Below are 22,732 nucleotides of genomic sequence, written 5' to 3' on the forward strand. Positions count from 1 at the left end.
AAAGCAGCACAGAAATATAAGTCTCACTTTCAGAAATGACAGACAGTCCAAGACTCACAATTTAAGTGGCACATTTAATAATACCAAGGCATGTTGCCAGAGACCTGAACACTATTCTGCTCTTAAAATCATCCCTGTCCCAAGTTTACCTGAGCACTTACACAAACATTGGGTCAGTGAGCACTTATACAAAAAATACCTGAAAAAAAATTAGAAATTAGCAAGGATCATTCTCAAAAGGTAACTTTCTTGCAACACGAAGCATGTTGGGTATTCTCTGAGAGCTGGTCTCAAGGAATGGCCTGTGGAACATTTATTGTGCTAATGCAGACGTAGTCACTGCCAAGGGGTGAGACTTACATCCTCAGCACTTAATTATCTAACATACTTGCCTACACTACTGTTTTTTTGTATTGCTAGAGTTTTTGTGTTTTGTTTTGAGGTTGCAGGTCTTTTAGCTGTTTTTCTTTTGGTGTCGGTGGGGGGGGAGGGGTTTCTTTTTATTTTGGACAAGTAACTCTACATGTACAGCAGAGGATATGCACTTAAAAGACACACTTCATTATTCACATAAATAACCACTGTAGACTAACAAAGCAATTGTTTTGCTTCTTTTCTTTTTTTAAAAAACCCAGAAAGTATTACCACAAAGAATACAAGTACTCCAGCTATTTGTTATCTGCATTTTCCTCCTCTCTGCAGTACACCACCACAGCAGAACTGAAGAGACTTTTTTGGTGAACTGCATTCTTAAATAAGTAAATTTCCATTCATGTCACCACTGCGCATCAAACCATAAATTCAGTACAACTCTTACCTGTTTGGCAAGAAGTGTTTGGTAAAACTTTCTGAACTCTTAGAGAAAGCAAATTTCAGAACTCGATCTCCACACCACCACCACCACTACCGCCACGCCATCCATCTTTACCTGACACTGAAGCAGGCAGGATAGCCTGGCCCACAAGTCCTTGTTGAAGTAAATTTTGATCAAACTGACTCGTCAAAACAGAGTTATTCATGATGAAAACATTAGGGTCTGTTGAGGATGAATTAAGGAGACTGACTGGTTGTAGTCCCTCAGTTGAAGTCCGGGCAACAGGCTTCCTAATTTTCTTTGTATCTGGTTTATAATGACACTGTATGTGGGTTTTTCTGCGCCCCGAAGTACGAAACCGCAAATCACAGTGTGGGCATTTGAAGGGCTTTGCTCCTGTATGCAGGCGCATGTGGACTTTTAGACTGCCTTTTGTAGAAAAAGAATTACTGCACACGTGACAACAGAAGAGCTTCTGGCCTAGAAGAGTTTCAAAACCAGAAAGATAAGTGATTAAACCTCTAAAGACTGACAGGACTACATCATCCATTTAACAAAACCCATAACAGATTCTAAACTAATTTGAACAGAATAAATTTGAAATAATTGGATTTTATCACCTGGCTGCTTTTCAAATGAATTAAAGTTCTCAATGAAGTGCATATTAACTTTTTTCTTTTACTAAAACTCAATATGCTTTTAAAGCTTTCATGCAGAATCTTATTTGGTCACCTTCATGCCTCTGTCCTCCTCCTCATCTCATCTTCCTGACTAATCCAGTTGTTTCAACTACACAGCTCATAAACTGAAGAATTAAAGGTTTTATATCAACCTATTCAGCATTTGGCTCCTACTTACTTAGCCACTCATTTCCTTTTTTTAATTCCAGCAGCTTTATTCCTCTGTTTCAATGCTGCCTCAATTAACCAGTATTAACGGATTACAAGTAGGAAATTATTAAAATTAAGTGAGATAACATTCTAAAACAAAGTATCAACCCCTCAGAGTAATCCAGAAGTACAGAAATCTGGTCTATACATACACAGTCCTTTTAGTCTCTCCTTTCAGAGTGCCTAACATCTGAAAAATATCCATGGTCTCAAATGGAATTTTTAATCTACTACAAGTAACAGCAAACTACAGAGTTTATTTCTTTAACCATATGCACAGCTGTACAATTCACAAAAAGCATAATGAAAATATCTGGCAGAAAACATGCCACTGCAGCTGAAAACCCACCATAACTCCTGAAATTCCCAGGCCTTTAAGCACAATATTGCTTCCTAGCTAAACAAGGGAAAGAAACCAATGCATTTGGTAAAGAAATCACAAGAACAGTATATGCCTATGATTCCTGCTATTGGGTTCTAGTTTCCATTTACACAGAAGAATCTCTCATCAAAGTCCTGAATTACAATTCAACCTACTTCAAATTACAAAACCCTGGCACACTGTTGTCACTTCTTGTTCAACAAAACTAAGTAAACCTCTGACAATAATGGAGAAGAAAGAACCCAATAACATGAACTAGTAAGACAGTGGGAATCTGGGCTGCAGCAAAGTCATCTACCACATTGAGAGTGCCATAAAAGAAGCCATCTAGCAGTCTTTCCCACTAAATAAAAAATCCCCGCCCATTGGGAGAAAAGGGGGTAGAAAAACAAGAGAGAGAGGAAAACAAAAGAAAATAAGCAGGATGGAACAAACTAAACATTTGAAGCCCTGTTATTTAAATATGGAATGAGATTATGACCTCACTCTTGGGCCATTTGTGTAAATACTAGGAATCTGAATAGAAAGATGGTTGAAGTATGCTTTCAGTTGTTTAGTAGTTTTTACCTAGCGTGCACAAGGGAAACTTGGAGGAAAGACAGTCACAAATTCGGATGAAAAATCATCGAGGAACGGCAAACACTAAATTGGCACTGCTTCCAAATACAGCAAAAATTAAATGTGTTTTATGCCATGCTACTGGCTACACAACTAACATGTTAAGAAGAACTGTTACATAATCAGGAAACTGGAAAAGCAATGAAGAAAGAAATGCAATAGTGTGTGACTTCAATTATCCCACTTTATGCTACATCGGGATACAGAAGCTAAGTGTTCAGACAAAGAACCAAAGACCTCAAAGGAAAACTTCCAATCAGCCAGTACTTCCAGTAAAGCCCCAAACTAATTCTTTGTATCAATGATGATTACAGATGATATCAGGTAGGCTCCTATCCAGGCAACTTTCAAAAGCTGAGGAACAGAGTAGCTTTTCAAACTGAACTATTATTAGGGTAGTTCCAGACATTAATACTGCAAAATTTTTCTTTATTTTTCTAAAAAATAAATTATGTACGTCTCAATATAAAACCAATGAACTATTGGTGTAGGTATTGCCCACAGATTATGACAGCCTTCCAGAAAGGAATCCAGGCTCAAATGCAGGAAACTGCACATTAGTTAAACTTCATCCAGCACAAGCTGGCCCAAGTATAAAAGAACATGGAAGAAAACCTCCACAAGATAAAATGAATTACAATAGGGAAAAGGTGATGCGGTTTTTGCAGTGAAAATTATACCTCACAAATCTGTGAGCGCTCTTTGAAGAAGATAGATTTCCACTGAAAAGACTGTACCTGGGTTTTTTGAATTTTACACTGCTTTTATATGAAAAGATGTTAATAAAAATTCTGTCACAGGATGAAAGGACAGAGTCTTTTCATGAACTAAATAAAAACAGTTTTAAGACTGAAGACAAAAGGTTTATACAGACAATTTGCACAAGGCTGGAAGCCAGGAGAAGAGTTCTTAAGCACCTGAGCAAGGACTCAAATAGTTAAAATTGTACTATATGTAATGTGAAAGAGAGAATGAATATCAGGTTGGGAAAATCAGTTTAAGGATGTTAATAATTTACAAAGCTCCATTATATATTATTAAAAAGTCTGTACAACCATAAAGAGCTTAAAAATTAAGAAAGGGAAACAATTTCTCATTATTTCTCAAACAAAATCTAGTGGGCCTAGGAACAAAATTATCAAGACAGCAAACTGAAAATCACACTTGATTCCAGGAACTTACTACTACTGACTCAACTGAAGGCCATTCCTTTTTACCCAATTTTTCTGGGTTCAGGAAACAACTGGATAAAACTAATGTAAAATATTCTATTAAAGCTAGCGAGCAAAGAGATGCAATCTCTAATTCAGAGTCCCACAATTTGTAAACTGCTTACATCTGGAGGTACATGACCAAATCCCTGCTTTGTTATTTTCATTCTCCTTACTGCTAACTACTTATCTGCTACTGTCTGAGACAAGATACTGATCTACACAACAATTTCATGTAACATGAGTACTATTTCTAAGTACATTAGAAACACTAAGCAACATTAGAAAGTACAAATACAGTAAAATGAAGAGGGAGCTTCCATGAACAAAATAATTATGCATTACAGCATTAAAAGTCTTCTATCTTGTTTTTTGTATTTTTGAAAAGACATAATAATGAAACTTAATGAAACTGTAGACAGTTTAAGAAATTAATTAGTTCAGGACTGGGTTTATTACAGAAGTTCAATGGTAAGAAGAAAACAAGTACGAAAGACTTAGAAGGGTTTTTTTAATTAGCACAAAATTGGGGTTGAAAAACAGCACTATTAAAAACAGACCTCTCTCAGTAATACAGAAGAACTACTGTAAAAATCTAAATATTGCAGATATTAGGTTTACATTCAACTTGCAAGATTCAAACAGCTGAATGCTCAAGATTTTTGTACACTTATTTTCCAGTTTACTTAGCATCACAAACATTAATGTTTATAGTTTGGCTTTTTTCTCGAACTTCATTTTGTAAGATTGCCCCAATTCTACCTTCTTACTCAGGAAAATCATTTATCACTGAAATGCTACAGAAGATTTGACATGAACATATTCTGGATACTTACATACACAGTTTTTGCATGAACTAAGACTATGCTTTAGAAGCCTAATAATACAGAAGGCTGTAATAACATGGTTTTACTCAGAATGTTCTAATGTGATTCATTTGATGATGTCACAAGTACCAAATTTCCCCCAGCACTGCCATCCACAATTCCAAATAATAGATCACAGTGAAACATAGCATTCCTTGCAAAATCTGTACTTGAACAACTGGTCAAGAAAGCAACCAGCTTCTAAACAAAGACATGCAAAACCTTACTGACCTGTGTGTGTTTTAACATGACAATCCAGAGTGGATTTTACAGTGAAACTCTTTCCACATTCATCGCACTTATATGGCTTCTCTCCAGTATGGATACGAACATGCCTAAAAATTCCAGGATACATGTATACATGAATTTCTACTTTTATGTCAGTTTGTACAAATATTTATTTTCTATCTTACTAGTTTTGGAATTAATTAAATACTTACACTAGCATTACACTAAGCAGAACAAGATGATTTAAGTATTTGCATTTTTTCAACAGATCTTTACATGTTTTTATATGCAACTCTGCAAATATGCAAGAAAAATAATTTATTCTAAAACTTCATAGAAATAATTTTAATACTGCAGGAAAAGAAATATGAAAAGGCTGGATTAGTCATTTTCAGAATATGTAACATTCTGACACATTTTTAAACCACTGTGAAAAAGAAAAATTTATGTAAATATTAGTCAAATTTCAACTTAGGCATAGAGAGTTATATGAAACTGTTATTGCTAAAGTTTCTGGTGAACAAAAATAATTATTATTTATTAATAATATTATTTATAATTATATATATTATTAATTATTATTGCTATAATTACTCAGCAAATTAAAAACACATGAAACTTTTCAATTCCTCACCTGACTAAATCACTGGGTTTTTTAAAGCTTTTCGGACAATAACTGCAACAGTTGGCATATTTAGGCTCTGCTTCCAGTTCTGCTTGCTTATCTTTGATCTCACTAATTCTGTCTTTCTCTGCAGCTGACTGGACAAGAACTTTTTCTGAAACAGTAGCACTTTCTTGAGGCCTAATCTTTGCCAGTTCTGCTGTTTCTTCTTCTGTAAAAGTTATAACACCAGGACGAGATTTTCTGGAAGTTCTTTCAGATCTTTCATCATCATCTTCAACACATGCAACTATTAAGTAAAAAAAAAACCACCAAACAAAAAATCAAACCAAACCAAAAATCATATGCCTGTTTAGTTTAATCTGCCAGCTGAAATTACAAAAAATAGAAGGCTTTATTATTAAACACATGGCCACTACATTATGTGGTTGGACTTTAATCTCATTCAGAGGTCTAACTAGTCATGTCTGTACTTCATTTTAAAAAAGCTGGATTTATGATTCTTATTTTTACAATAACTAACACAGGTTAAGTAATATAGGACAAAAAAGTCTTCTACTTTAGTGACATACTAAAGTAGCTATGTCACATACAATACCTTTAATGCACTGGACAGATCCCGGGAAACTAATTTCTTTAAACAATTTAGGTAACAGAGCAATTTCAGCAGCTCTGAACATCAGACATTATCCACGCTGGAAGGCTATTTTGTACCATTACTGTTATAGCATTCATGTAATCCATCAAAACATCTGTATTTCTTATGTAGTAAGGACTGTAAAGTAAAAATGAAATAATTTACCTCCCCCTCCTGTATCTGTAGCTGCAGCTACAGCTGAGGAGACTGCCTGATGTTTTTTCATATGTTTTTTGCAGTGAACAGTTGTTCGAAAGCTTTCATCACAGAATGGGCACTTGTAAGGCTTCATGCTCATGTGAGTTGCCATGTGCCTGGTAAGGCTGCCATTAGTTGTGAAGGAGGTATTGCAAATGCTACAGCTGAATGCTTTAACTCCTTAAAGCAACAGAAACAAATAAGTAGCATGCTATTTGTTTAAGTTTACTCACATAGGACATTTACAAAACCCAAACATGGGTTAAGCTCATAAAGAGCTGGTATACTCTGTTACCTGTATGAGTCTTCTCATGCGACTTAAGAACTCCCGAGGAAACAAAACCACGGCCACAGAGTTGGCATTTATAAGGTTTCTCACCAGTATGTGATCGTACATGTTGCTTCAAATGGCTGGATTTCTTAAAACCCTTGTTGCAATATTCACACCTATTAGAAGAAAATTTTTTTAATTAGTTTCACGTAATTATTATCCATAAAAGATCCAGGAAATTCTGTTACAAAAACTAAAAGCGTAACATACCTATATGAGCGCCTACTTTGATCTTCATTTTCCTCAAGAAAATGAGGCCGCTGGGTGTGCAATTCAAGCTCTTCCTGGGGTGACTGATCTTGTATCAAGCGAGTGGCCTAAAAATCAAAGCCTCAAGTAAATTTCAAAACACATTTAAATACAGTCACACAAATAGGCAAGAAAAAAAAATTGCAGCATTTACAGTCAACACCAGTAATTAAATTTATGCTTTCATACATTTTGTCAGGAAATCAAGAGTGCAATATAATACCTATTTCATAGTGAGAAGAAAAGCATCAAAATGTTCAGCTACTGAACTGGAATAGACAACATAGTGCACTTACACTTCTCTGAATCTCCACAAAAATGTATCTAAGTCATCTAGATTTTCTAGTGTTTGAGGAGTTAAATTTAAAATTGGGGCAGCCATTTTAAACACTGAGTAAGCAGCAAAACACAGTGCTGCTGACAGACTTCACTACTTTCTGAACATTCCTGTAAGTAAAAGCCACAACAGACTAATCCCTGAGAAGAAGAGTATGCTTCAAAATTTGAAGCCAAGGGAAATTCCAAAGGCTGTAGGCTGAAATGACTCAAACTCTTCCAGATCCTAAAACCCTCATCAGTTCTCTGCAACAATTGCACTTTGCAAACAAGCTTGAAGGGACAGTAACTCATAAAGATCATAATGGTAAATACAGTACAACAGATTATCTTCATGCTAGGTACTTCTACCATCATAAAAAGCTACATTTAGACTGTATTTTTAGCAATTGAATCCTTTTACATATTTAACTACATGAGAACCACTTAAGAACATCATACACTGCAATATGCAAGCTCCATGAATGATCACTAAAGATTGTAATGCTTTTTTTTATTGCTTGATCATATATGCCTATAGACATTTAATAATTAGGAGAGAATATAATACAATAATGTAAAATTATTTCATAACATTACGTTCTCTCCTTAGTTTTAAACTCACAATCCAACACTGCAGTATTTTTTTAATTAAATTTTTACAGTATTTAGTATTTTCTAGAGCATCAAAACATATAATTCCTTTTTAGAAACTAGTCAAGTCACTTATCCTCCCCTCACCTTTCCATTTTCCAGTTGTAAAGCATAAGCCATCTAGGGAAGAAATCCTGAAACTTTTCTGATTCTCGTTTTATCTAATCACCAATGAAACGGTGCAAGAAAGTCACGACTGAACATGGAACAATGAATCCTGCCTTTGAGTAATACTTACTACGTTAATAGTGTCTGTATTTGGAACCTGAAGAAGGGCTGGTGGATGATAACTCGTTGAAAGAGCCTGAGATTCAAGTGTGCTTGAATCCTGCAGCTGTTGTACAGCTGGAAATTGAGTCTGTTGATTGTAGCTGTCATTCACTGTAAAACCTGTCAGAAATCAAACAGTCATAAACCTGCAAAATACACTATACTGGACTTTGACTAACACCACACTTTTCTGAAGACTACCTTCAAAAGAGAGTAAGTATCATTACCACATAGTAATAGTTGTGCTCTTCACTGTTGAGCGTCAAAATACATGTATGTTTCAGGCATCTACGTAATAGGCATAATAGGGTTACTTACCATTAGCTGGAATTCTATTGGAAAATCTCCTCCACAGAAAAACACTGTTTGAAGTTTCTTCAGGGTGCCACAATTACCTTAGAGCCATTGAAATTTTGAATTTCTTGTATGTAAGCATGCATGTGTCAAACAGGTTGACCCATCTCCCTTTATCCATGTTGGTACCACGCTCCCTCAACTACACTGGAAGCTGATCACAAGGATGCAAAGCTCAGTGGGGAGGATGGCGGGTGAGTGGAGGAGATGACCCAATAGGAGAACTCCAGTTTCTGATAAAGTAACCCCATAGTCTCCTACTTTGGATCTCCTCCACATATTCCCACTCTTTAGATAATAGTAAAGTAGAGCCTCTCAAAGGCAAACTGCAAAGTAAAAAGTAAACACATTTTTATTCACATTTCCAGTATAAAACCCAGAAATTTTTATTTGGTTTTGTTCTCCTGAAACAGCAGATCTTAATCATCTTCTTTTCTAAACAAATGAATGAAATGATAGCACCAATGATTCAGAGCCAGGGATATATAGCTCAGATTGCAGTGTTTTTTAATACTATCAACCCTTTAAGTCTTAATACTTCTAGTATTAAAAAATAACCCACAATGTCATGTGGAAAAAAATGAAACCAAGGTACCAGTAATTAAAGTATGGGCAAAAATTTTAGTACTTCGGTGCAGTTTGCCTTTAGTGGACAAAAAGGGTGAAGATTATGAAAACAGGGTAGAAACAAAGCCACATCAGATGATCACAGCATCAAAGGCCAAAAAGCAATGCTTAAAGAATGTTGCGAGTAACAGTAAAACAAAAACCTGGATGTGTTGAGTTTAAGCAGAAATTTTCCCAAAGACACTTTCCACAGCAGAAGAATATTGTAATCAGTAGAGGAAAAAAACCCCCTACTTGTATGCTATTGCTTCCACCATAGAATGAAAACTCACACATGTAAACAAATCTTGAAGGTATTATTAATCAGGTCATAACTAGTGACCAAACCTAATACTGAAACTTGTATTATTTTCTCTCCTAGAACTACCACAAGAGTACAAGAAAAAGAGATCCTAAAAGCTGAACCTTGCACCTCAATTACCCTTTGTGAAATGACAAAAAAGTAGCCCGAAGAAAGCAATGAAAAGCTCTGCAGTGATAAGAGGGCTGCTAATTTTGACTTTCCAAATAAATTTTAGAAGTATCTTAATAGAAAAATGGAGTTTCTACTACACCAGATGAGAATACAAAAAAACAAGACTCAAGAAACTGAAGCAAAGTGATGTCACTTCCATGCTCTACATTAAAAAAAAAAAAAAAAAAAGGACATAACTATTAAATACACTGTCCAAAAAACCTGAAACTTCTTTTTTAATCAGTAGGTAAATTCTACTAGCTAAAAAGGAAAAAAACAGTCACCATACCATGACCTGTTTCATTTCACAATGCTTAAACAAATTATTAACATCCTGAAAAATTTCCCAAGATCATGCAACAAAACGCTCAGGAAGAGAAGTTATGAATGTAGAGGTATTTGAGACAAACTGAAGAAAGAAATGCTACTTCTGAAAGTAGTTTTGGAATAAATACAAACCAAAGTTGTAACAAGAATATACATGAGGCATCCCCATTTTAATCAATACCTAGCATAAGGGTCAATTTCCCCTCAAAATTTAAAAAAGATCGGACAGTTTTGAGCATTCTAAAGGCATTTGCTACCACCATACTATTCCTACAGACCAGCACTAAGAAACAACCCCATACCACCAAACACCAGAACCCAGACATTTAGTCTGAGAAATTTCACAACCTTTATTTTCTGCTCATTTTCATCACCGTATGTTGCTTCCCTTCGATGCTTTTAATCAATCTTCAAAGAACAAGAGAACATCTTAAGCTCTGTATAGTAATGGGAGTCTCTTAGTACAAAGTCCTCTAAACTTGGAATTGGATATCGTGTTTTTCAGTACAAGTAATCATTTGTGTTGCTTGGGGTTTTTTTGGCTTTAGGACATCATCTGACCCATTATCTTCTATATTAACAAAACATACTGAAAAACAGAATATTCTGGAAATCATTTCACTAGCAGAAAGATGTGTCTTGCATGTGAGAACAAGAAAACAACAATGTGATAGTTTCTGGCAAATACAATATTTAATCTAGAAAAAAATTCAAGTCTTTACTGACAGATCATTCAAATTCTAACATTATAAACATTGACATGCACATGTGCATCTCAGCAGGAATCACTGACCAGCAATTACATGTTCTGCAGGTTTGCTTCTTAGGCAACTTTGGCAACCAGCTGAACAGTACTGGCTGCAAATATGTGTAAACAGTTACTGAAAGATCAGAATTCAAAGTCCTGAGATTGCAGATCAGCTTCTCAGGAAAGCAAAACAGCATTCTGGTGGCAAGTGTATATTTGTATAGGCTACAGAATTAACAGCATTTGGACTTCCAGTTTTTCAAGATCTTTGCCTGTCACCACTACTTGAATTATCATTCAACCACGCTTACAGGGAGACTTTAAAGGAAGTAAAGGTGATGTAATTCATATGAAAACACATTTGGTGACAGATGTTCAATAAACCAAAGACAATTTCAGATAAAAGACACATTTGTTTGTTCTGACATCACTAAAAAGTCTTCAAATGAAGATGCCTGAACACAAACTATGAAGAACGTAAGTCCTTTTCCCAAGCCTTCAAATCTAGCTCAAATGAATCACAGATTATGATACTGTAGCACCCTCATAGGATCTGCACTTCTTTACAAGTCTGAACGTACGAGGAAGAACATCTATCTGAACAAACAAGAAATTCAACAGAAGTATTATGAACAAACCTGAAAGAAGAAACAAAATTCTGGCAGGTCTGTGCAGACCTAGAGATTAGACTCATCTGACTAAAATGCAAAGTTGGGGTTTTTCCCTTAAAAAAGGAAAAAGAAAAATCAAAAAACCTATCAAAGATTTTTGTAGAACTCCTATGTTATTTTATTAATAAACACTGAAGCAAAATATTTTAGCAAGAATACGGCCTATAAATATCAAGAATAAAAAAGACATCGTGTTTTAAGTTTGAATGTTCTGCCTAGCTGATAGGAAAAAGAAATCAGGAGCATGAAGCACAGATGCAGACATAGGGAGAGGGTCGACCAATTTAACGCATGCATCCGCGCAAATGCTTACCTACCTGAAATTCAAAAAATTTGAAGGGCTCCAGGATCTTCAAGGAAACTTCAAAGAGTTGGGAATCTGTGGATGAGATTCCAAGTAGAATAGGAGACATCTTATACAAATGAGACTTTAAAAAGCCCACACCACAAATTTTCTGTTTCTCTGAACCAATTTTACAACGTAGTGACGATCAGTCTAGATTTCTGATGATGAAAGAATTGTTTTGTGAGTTCTAGAAGAGTCTTTCCCCTCCCCGAGAAATCAATCAATATTCATATAGTACAGAAGATACACATACACAGAAACTGAAGTTTAAGTAAGATAACAAGACAAGAGTTACTTATTGAATTTTCAAATTCCAGGGAGCCATAAAAAAAAAAAAAAAAAACCAAAACAAAAACCACCACCACTCTTCAGAGTAATGTAGAACAAAAGGCTGCTTTTTTTTCCTGTAGTGTCTTCTCATTCACTTGAAAAACTGTAAAAGTCAACCAGTGAAAATATTAATACTGTAAGAGGATCAGGATTAGTCTTGTTTAATAAAGGTGGAGACTTTAATTTTCTTTTCTTTACATGCAAAGCAGCACAACCTAGAGAATTAAAATTGGCAAATTATACTATTTCTTCAGTGTGATACCACAGTCAATTAAGTTTTTACAAATGATACTATACAATTAAAAGGGAATGAAACTAAGAACAGAGAAGTTTGTGCAGACAGAATACCAATTACTGGTTACCAGCTACACAGAGCTATTTCCTAGAGTCAGAAACAAGGAGATCAAGGAATCAGCCAGGGATGTATGCTTCCACACCAAAACAAATGAAAACCCCTTGAACGTTCCCCACCTCAGCAACAGCCCCCCAGCCACAAAACCGAAAACAAAATTAGTAGCTTCATATTATGGAACAATTCAAGAAATCCAGCTGTGAGAAGCAAAGAAAGACAGTCATTTCTTCACTATTTGCAGGCTACACACGCCTACACATATTTCCCTGTATTTTATAGGAAAAAAACACTTGCCAAGTGCCTACAATCTCCTAATTTGCTAGTTTCATTGCTCTATAAAATATAAAAGGAAACTGCTGTGGATAGGTTAAAGTATGATTTTTATGTGACTATATTTTTCACTGTCCTTTTCCAAAATGAATCCCAGTAGCTACTCACTCAAATCTTAAGAATGTGTTTCTGAACATCTCAGGTTATGAGAATGTATACTGAGGGAGGAACTTCTGCAAACTACTTACTGCCACAGCAATTTCAAACATAATCAAGGAAAGAATATGAAATGCTTGACTATAAAACCCATACTGTAACAACTAAACATCAGGTCATAAAAACAAATAAAAAATTTAAGTATTCATAACAATCTACCAAGTACAGCTTCAAAATGATGATTTTTTTGCAAGTTCTCTGCATTGCAATTACTTTGACTACAGATGCTCACTTTAGAAATGTTTTATCATAGCTATGCTGTAAAGCCAGATTTATAAAGATTACTTTTTACCTCCTTTATTTATTACTAACCTTGTGATAAGCTCTGTTGATCAAATGGCTGCTGTGTTATAGTTTGTTGTTCAAACTGAGTGATGTTTTCCTGTAAAGCATGCTGGGATGCCACAAATCTATCTGTAATGGAGAAAGGAAGGAGAAAGGAAAAGGGGAAAGAAAAGGGGAAAATATCAAGAAAAAAAGATGCAATTAACTGTATGTATCAGTTGTTTCAAAATCCCCATATTTTGCAGTCATCTGAATTTTTGCATTAAAACTAAACTAAACAATTATTAGCTGAACAAGTATTTAAATCTTTGTTTATAGTGCATTTTATTTATATTCTCCTGTTGTACTTGATAACTCATTGCACCATGAAAAAGAGCAAACAAGCAAAACCAAAATACTTTGTTCCACTATTACAAACAGAGTAAGTACATGGAACATTCATTCACCTCAAAACACAGGTGTTACTTTCTAAGTAGACTATACAGCAATGCTTTTTAACAATAAGAGAACTGACATGGTAAGGTTTTGTGGATGTATTATTTTTCTGTATATTTGTTTAGTAGTTTTTCTTGCTACAGCTAAAGGGTGCAAATCCTAATCTTTTTATATTTTAACAGTAAACCAATGAATGAAACTGTACTATATACTGTAAGTATATAGTAAGTAGCCTTTACTCCATGTATTTTTCTAGTTCCTGTCAAGAAACAACTATTTGAGAACATGTAAACTTACCTCATTACAAACCTTATCACATTTCAAATACTCACCCTCATCTTGCTCTAAAGGCTGATCAGCCAATTCTTGCTCTAGTGCTGTTTCTTCTGTGCCTACTACTGGCTGCTGGTCTAACGTTAAAATAGCCTGCTGATCCGTCGCAACAGTTTCTGACTCCTGTAGCTCATCACTTTTAATCTTCACTTGGATTGGTGTAGAAACATGAATGCTCTGCTGATCTACTGTAGAATCATCTATTGAAGAAGACTGCTGATTCTGCTGAAGTTGCTGTGCAAGTTCATATCTACCAAGAAAGGTGAGAAAGTATGGTTTTAGTTAGACATATATCCTATTTATCTGAACAATTTTTTATTTTTACTATACACCACAATTTACTATTGGGTACCTGCAAAGGTACCTAACGGTTTGCTACCCATAAATAAAAACCCTTATTCAAATATATACACTTTTTACAGAGCAAAGCTGCCTTTCTAAGTATCTTTAAGGAATGGCTGCTGAACTACATTGAAAGATTCATATAAAAATTGCAAACATACCTATGAGTCTTCATGTGTTTTTTACAGTTGAGTGATGTTTTGAATGTTTTTTGACAGTAGGGACACATATACGGTCGAAGGTCATTATGGATCCCCATGTGTCGCCTGAGGCTACCACCAGTAGTGAAGGCCCCGTTGCACACAACACACTTGAAAGCTTTCAATCCAGTGTGTGTTCTAATATGTGCTTTCAGAACTCCAGCTGACACAAAACCTCTTCCACACTGAGAGCACTTAAATGGCTTTTCACCAGTATGCGACCTTTGTAAGAGAAAGCGGGAGTTAAAATAGATGTAACAGTTTGACTTACAACGTTATTAAAGGACTTAATTTTAAAATGAACAAAATAAACCAAACTAAGGTGATAGCTGTATGGATGGAAGAGGTCTCAATTAAGAAATTCCAGAAATTAAATTTAATAAAGTTACAAACAACCTGGCAGCGCTAAAAACAATACTATCTGAGTAGTTTTAATTATGTTCTACAGTCCAATCTCCTTTTCTGATCATACTTTGTTTCCATTACAATACTTGGGTTTAATTTTTCTATTCCAGATGGTATAGTAGTTCTTCAGACTAGTACATTATCACTCACATGTATTTTCCTCAATTCAGCTAAAAAACTGTCCACAAAAGTTTGGAGAAAAAGATCTGGTTCTCCTTATACATACAACCGCTACACTTAGCAGCAAACAAAACTCTTGGGAAAAGAACTGTGTCCATCCTGAATACCTCCTGAACAAGGCACAATACAACCTGGCTCTCCTAATGCCATGTGAAAAAAATATTCAAGAGAGGAAAGCCTCTCACTTATATTATCGAAGTACATAGCACTGGCTATATCCTTCCTTCCAGAGGTGCTAGAGGAGTTTCCCTTTAGGACTACACTGAAATACAAAACAGATGGGAGGAAAAGTTAGGAGATGGAGTGGAATGCAGTAAGAATTTTAAGGGTTACGACTGTAGCATCCCAGGAGAGAGCTACAAGGAAGGCAATGGGAATGCTAGGAAATGGAAGATAAAAAAGCAAGATTTAATAAACTCAGGTAAAATTAGGGACAGCTTATGATTACAGTAACCTTGGAAGTCTATGACCACCACATCAGATGCCATAACCTAATATATGAGAGCTATTAAGATTACTATTTTGCTACCAATACACTGGTAAAAATCAGCAGTAGGGTATCCTGACCTTCCTTGGTGTGCATGGGGGATAATTTACCACACTATTCACAGTCCCTGCTCTACTGAAAATGCCCTACTACAAATTTCCCTCTTTTTCAGAGAGGGAAACAAGCTTTGCAAGCAATGACCAGCACTACTCCATGAGAACACACTGTCCACAAAACTATCAAGCATAGCAATTTAGTTATAGCAATGCCAATTTACAAAGAGCAAACATGTAAGAAGTTTCTCATTCCTCCACGAAACCTTAAACAAAGCCATGCTTCACTCAGTACTCTGTTGAAAGATCAGGGATTGCTGAAAGTTGCAGGTGATTGGTACCCACATCATATTTTTGCATTTTCAGTATAATTCAAAATTATTTTCATTTAAATCAATCCATCTGGAATGTATCTACAGAAGACAGTGAGAAATCTAGGTAGGATATTACAAAAGTAAAGATGTGATACTGTAAAGCTTCCCTTCCTCCTGTTAAGACAGCATATAAAACCCGGAAACTGTTTCAAGGCAGTCTGAGAACTTAAAAATACAGAACTTTATTTGTAAAGAGAGTATGAGGAACTCACCATGATCTGGGCTAGAGAAAGTAAGAAAGCAGCACAGAGCTTACACTGCAGAAACAAGCAGATTGCCACCTGCTTGTACGGACTCTTCCCTTAGATTCCAGGCACCATCTTTGGTGTTTTTTTTTCATATTTCCTCTTCTAATTATTTACAGTTTGTAAGTCAGAGAGCACTGTTTCATAACCTAATTAAATGTTAAATCTCACTGCCTGTAAGACTGCAAAACTGTAAAACTCATCTAACTTTGAAGCTACTCTTCTTCTCAAAACAAGATTGAATTAGTTATCTCCACTGGTTCTCCTAAAATCTAAATTTTTCTATGACTCCATGACTTTGTGGCTGTAACAACCACTGACTACATGGAACTTGAACTCAGCTTCAAGCAACATAATGATCCCAAACAATATTTAGTCGATTACAATGTAAGCTCAAATTCTTTTAGAGGTTTTCTATACGGAACAAAATGCAAATTTCCTTCTCAAAAAATAGGAGTTACATACAAAGCAGGCAATTTGGAGTATGCAATTACAAAATTACCATAAGAATTCACAAATAGTGCTTGTTTTTTCCTATACACAGTTTAGGAAAAAAGAATCCAAGCGTTAGTAAATTAAACTGCACGTTGAATACAACCACTTGTACTGCTAGAACTGCACATAGGCACGAGTTATTCCAAAGCCTCCTCCAACTCAACCAGGGGAAAAAAAACCCAATTATCAACGGTTCACTGTTTAAAAGATGGTAAAAAAAAAATCTTTTCAGTGAATACTATATAAATTGTATGCTTTTCCATGGATCTGTTATTATACACATTTTCTTCCTTTATTGTGTTTATTTTACCTGATGTGTTGCTTAAGATGACAGGATTTTTTATAGGCTCGATGGCAATAATAACACTTGTATGGTCTCTCTGGATTATTCACAAAATTACTGTTAAAATAGTTTTGGAAGACCTGGCTATTCCTTGGGATTGGCTGGAAAAGACCTGCATATATAAACACACACACACAAAAAGGAGAAATTGATTGGTAAAGTTGCAGTAGTCGGAAGAGCTCATATTTGAAGAGAAAGCAGGACTAAACTTGTAGTATCCAAAAATATAAAGAAAATGTTTCTAGCACTTATTTAAAATTATGCATACATCTATTTAGCATTATAGATATTATACTGTACATGCTATTTTAGTGGTAAGTCCTTCTTTTATCCACAGGTCCACCTCATTATAGTAGCATCCTTGTCCAAAATAAGCATTAACTTTAGAAAAAGCTGGCAGTAATGAATTCATTGCTGATCCAATAACATCATCATCTTCCAATCTCAAATTTAGCAAATGATATTTAATCAATGTATATCAGGTATACAACTTGACAAATATTTAATATGCCTTTTGTGAAAAGTATTGAAACAGGTAGAGAACAATTTGCAGACTTTTTTTCACAGGCTTTTAGAAAAATTAAGACTACTTTAGAAAGCAAAATATGTATCAACAGAAGTGCCACTCAAAGATCAACACTATTACAGAGTAACATTATTAGGTTCTTGACACCTCTAAAAGAACTAAGATTATTTTTCTGCGGGAGAATGAATAAAAATGTGAAAATATTGTGAGGGGGTTGAAAAAACATTACACCTTCCTGAGAAACAGTAGAGATTATTTTTACACTGAACATTCTAATATCAGCAGAGTTCATGTGTTATCAGCATCCATAGGAAACAACTTCTATAGTATTTCTGGTTAATCATCTTTTCCCAACAATCGGACTTCAACTGTGCAGATCTTTATTGTATTGAAGTGGAGTTTTTGTTTAAAATCAAGAAATGGGATTATACTTGCTCCTGGGGTTCACTCAAGAAAGAAATACTGTGTGATCTGTCTGAAACTGTCAGCTAAATTTTGCTTGTACCCCAAAAATTAAAGTTTCTTCTATTTGATACCAAAATAACCCCTACTCTTGCTTTCACTAACTCCTGGATGCAGTGAAAGCAAAAAAATTTTTAAGAAGTGATAAAAATTTTATCAATGTAAGCTGAAGGTATTACCAATATAAGATTCCACCATAACGATGACTGCACAACAGACAAGTCAGGGGTTAGCAGACTGTTCAATCAAACAACAAAGAGTAAACACCTCACCCACTACATTGAACTCTACTGGACAACATACTGTTTTGATTGGGCTGTAAAACTTCTTCCAAAAAGTCATTTTATATAACCTTGTGACAATATTTATACAACACATAAAATAATTGGATGAATTCTCCAAAGCAGGTTCCAAAATCAAGCTGCCTTTCTGAAATACGACCACTAATCATTACCATTAATTCAGCTGAGGTCACAATTTATAACAAATACCTTAAAATCATGTAACACACTGACTCCTTAATACTTGTAATCTGAATAAACATGATCATCTTAAGAAGAATCTAGGTCATGAACTGTCATCTCTTCTATACCTACAATCTAATAATACTTAAACTCCTTAATACAAAAATGCACATACTTTTTTACTGGTAAGGATTACACAGTTTCACTGTAAATAAAAAATCCTCTTCTTATTAATTCTAGTGCAAGCAAACTATAAAATATGGCACTTTGCTGAAGTTTGTTTTTGACGACTTATTTCAAAGCGCAACTTTGAAGATGAGTGAGCTCTGAATGCTTTTGCTTGATTAAAATGTGACCTTTATATTCCATTGAAATCCAAATTTCAAGAGAGTATGGATTTACTTGATCTTTACCTAAATCAGTTATGAGTATGGGCTCTTGCAAAGGAATGTCTGGCACTGGACCATTTGACTTTCCTACTCGAACTTTTGCGGGTTTACGTTGATGTCGCAGCTTTCTTAGTTCCGTATGTTTAAAATGTGAAGTGATGTGAGTTTTCCGATGGCCCGATGTTCTAAACTTCTTGTCACAGTGAGGACAAGCAAAAGGCCTAACACCTGCAAAATATTAAAAAAAAATTAGTTAAAAATTTTATTTCCATCAACCTAGAAATGTAGCTTTAGAATGCTGATTCTCTTTCCTGTACTTTTGTTTTTTGCTTTCTCTCATGGTGTTTATTGTTACATAGGTTTTCAAGACAGATCCATAAAACCAATCAAAGTAACAACTAATCTGCTGAACTGCTAATGGATTGAAATGCATCACTTGAAGCAAGTTTGTTATCAAGAAACTGGATGATGAGAAAGTGACAGCAATTTTCAAGTGTTTCAGAAGCTCTCCTAAGAGTTGCACATGGCAGGTTAAAGTCCTTCTAAAACAAACTTTTAAAAAACTGTGAGAAAAAGGAATCAGCAAACACACAGGCAAGTATGTTATATAATAGGATAAAAGAGAGGGAACTGTGATGGGACAAAGTCAAAAAAATTATACATCCGTCTCTGAAAACATCAACTCTGTTTGATGGCAGTCAAAAAAAGCATGCCAACAGAAGTATCAAAAAACGACTTTTGTAATGCAAAATCCAGTAGAAACATCTCCTTGGGAGCGATTTCCTAGAGAATTTGCTAAGTTAGAGACAGGCAAAGCTGAACAACTTTCTGGTTTTGTTCAAGGGGAAATCTTGAATTTAAAAGGCTAAGAAACATGACTGAATATTATGAAGAAAGCTTTTATCAAGTTCAATCACAGGCAGAAAAAATGCAGAATAATGAACCACTCTTCACAGTGCAATAACCAAAACATTATATGAAACTACAGAGAAGTTCCATAAACACTGGACTACCTATTTTCCAAGCCACCTAGTGCTTCTGCCACTCTGAATTAATCTGAATTCTTGTATAAAGCAAGCCTGACTTTAAACTAACAGAAAAAAACACTGGTTTACAAGTTTACAAAAAAAAGTCAAAGACTTTCTGCAGATAAATCCAACATTGATATTTCATGGATAAAATACATCCAACTATAAAACACATTGAATACCAAATGTACCTAAGCCAATGAATGATACTTTCGCAGAAGGTAATTACATAAACCGGAATGAAAGGAAAGAGCAGCACATTTATCATGCTGAAAACTCTGTCTACCTGTATGAACAAAGAAAGAAACTGGAAAACAACCAGGTAGCCTACCAAAAGCAGAAAATTCACTTTTCTCTATAGAAAGGATAGTTCAATCACATAAAAACACATGTTGAAGACGTCATATATTATGTAAACAAAGACCATATGATCAGAGGAGTTTTAGGATATGCAGTGTAAGATGCTGAAGACATGTAAGTTGGTGAAAACCTGAAACAACACTGTAATGTAGAACATAAAATGGGAAGTAACCAGTCCTGAGTGTTACTGTGAAATTATCAAAAAGTGTGGGGAAGGGGAGGGAAGATGCAGAGTAAATATTAAAGATGACTGGGGATAAGTAAAATCAGAACTCAAATTTTAAGAGTATTACTCTTTAGAAAGCACAATTAAAGGAACAACAGCTGACTCATCGGAAAACTGAATGTCCGTGGTTTTTGTAAGAGCCCAAAGTTTCAAAGCCATGAAACACTAAAAAGTTATGACAAAAAATTACACTCATCATGTATGACACTAAAATGATACATTCTATGATAGATATTAACAATGACATGACAGACATGTCTACAACTTACACATTTCACAGTCTTTTCTCATTCAAGGTCTCACCCACATCATAGAATACACAAAGTGATTTCAAGGCCTTACCTGTATGCAGGCGAATGTGAACTTTTAAACTCCCTGAGGTGGAAAAGCTTTTCATACAAAATTGGCACTTGAAAGCTTTAATGCCAGTGTGTGTTTTGACGTGTGCTGTTAGAGTGCTCTTCACGGCAAAGGCACGGAAGCACTGGGGACACTTGAATGGCTTCTCATGGGTGTGAATGCGAATGTGGCGCACTAAATCGCTCGGTTTTTTAAATTCCTTAGAGCAGGATGGACAAACATGCCACCTTATTCCATTTTCTTCACGTATAGAACCTAAAACAAGGAATACCAAAATGAATGCTCTTTAAACCTTTTAACAATTCTTGAAAAATCCCACCACATTGATGTTATTGTACGAAGCAATCAGACCACAAAAACATTTTGTGCAATAGATGCCATCACAACACACTTCATAGAAGATTAACTTCTCTATCAGATATATTCTCCTTCATGAAAATGGTGGTGGGCTGGAATGACAAAAACAAACCCCAAGAGAATCCTGTTGAAATTCAAACAATGCAACTTCTATGCCACTTGGAAACGTAGAATGCAGCTGTAACGCAATATAATATACCAGCTAACTTATAAATAACATATCTAACACAAAATTATCCAACAATGACTGTAAATCCTCAACCACAACAAATTATTTTACATACTAAACACATACCTAACTGAAGGAGATACTTTGCTTGACCCTCTCTTTTGCAAGTTCAGACGTATATTACATTTTGTAAACTTGTAAAGGAAGAAAAACTGCACAAGTCCTTCTGATATTTTTACAATTTAAGGCTACTTTTTTTACAAAATTTGTTTTATGATCCAAGAACCCTAAGGTCTGTCCTAAGGCAACAGGATGTTTTTTCTCAACAAAAAATGAAAGGAACCCCTTCTAAATCCTATCAGAGTTTTTTATTTATATATGTTGTTCAATATCAGATTGTCTGCTCATTTAAATCGGTTCACATAGTGGGTTTTTTCCTGTCAACACACTGAGGTCATGTTACTTTATCAAAAAACAAAAGTGGTTGTGTTTGTCTGTAGAGCAGTGATCTTTTATTATTATTTGTAGTCACAGCTAGAGAGTTGTTACTGTTATACACAAGTAACAAAGTAATTATTACCACAGGAAAAAGTTAATTTTTATCACAGCTATACTGAAGAAGACAAGTTTTTACTTTGGATCAATTTCTCCATGCCTTGCAGAAGTAAAAGCAACATCAACGTAACTATGAAGATACTACAGACAGAGATCAAAGGCTGCATTATAGCACTGTATACACCAGGCTGGCCACTGAAGTATGAAGGCTTTACTTGGAACAAACAACTTCTAGCAGCCATAAAGCTCAAGCAACCTTGAAAGTGAAGTTGCATTTAAGCACACAGAGACAAAATGCAGGCTTGCATATACACAACACAGTACAGAGGCAGAATAATAACATGGATTTATACTGACAATATCATATCAGTACTGTGATTGCAGAGACAGGTGACATGAAGTATTATTCATATAATATAATGCCAGCCTTCATCCTTCCCTACATGGGATCAGTGAAGATCTGCAGTCCTGCCCTTATGCCTCTGTGAGGCCTCACTTCCAAAGGGGAAGAACAGTCCTTGCAAGAACTCTCTACTCTGGGACACACAAAGAAAACCCAGTCCTTGTCAGAGAAGGATGATGGGAGAGGAAAATACATTCACATACTTTTTTTGTCCTTTTCCTATAACTCCACTGATCTAATCCAAAAGATTTAGAAGTATAACTTCACTTCATG

The 22,732-nt window shown here is 35.2% G+C and overlaps 1 protein-coding gene across 4 annotated transcripts in view; it reads right to left on the reverse strand.

The window, feature by feature from the left end:
* The window catches only part of ZNF236 (zinc finger protein 236), a 77,855-nt gene that overhangs the window by 21,857 nt on the left and 33,266 nt on the right, over window positions 1-22,732 (reverse strand). For 3 of the 4 annotated variants that reach the window (XM_082276549.1, XM_082276548.1, XM_082276547.1), the window contains exons 11-23: window positions 20,958-21,230; window positions 19,026-19,229; window positions 17,128-17,272; window positions 14,540-14,800; window positions 14,036-14,286; window positions 13,296-13,397; window positions 8,257-8,408; window positions 7,011-7,117; window positions 6,765-6,916; window positions 6,437-6,649; window positions 5,644-5,923; window positions 5,013-5,116; window positions 929-1,294 (exon numbers count right to left, since the gene is read on the reverse strand). In XM_082276549.1, coding sequence (XP_082132675.1) covers window positions 929-1,294; window positions 5,013-5,116; window positions 5,644-5,923; window positions 6,437-6,649; window positions 6,765-6,916; window positions 7,011-7,117; window positions 8,257-8,408; window positions 13,296-13,397; window positions 14,036-14,286; window positions 14,540-14,800; window positions 17,128-17,272; window positions 19,026-19,229; window positions 20,958-21,230 — 2,610 coding nt within the window. The remainder of the gene's footprint in view (window positions 1-928; window positions 1,295-5,012; window positions 5,117-5,643; window positions 5,924-6,436; window positions 6,650-6,764; window positions 6,917-7,010; window positions 7,118-8,256; window positions 8,409-13,295; window positions 13,398-14,035; window positions 14,287-14,539; window positions 14,801-17,127; window positions 17,273-19,025; window positions 19,230-20,957; window positions 21,231-22,732) is intronic. The other variant, XM_082276550.1, reaches the window with a different exon arrangement.

This window comes from Coloeus monedula (genome assembly GCF_965178545.1).
Source record: "Coloeus monedula genome assembly, chromosome: 1".
In the NCBI taxonomy this organism is placed as follows: domain Eukaryota; kingdom Metazoa; phylum Chordata; class Aves; order Passeriformes; family Corvidae; genus Coloeus; species Coloeus monedula.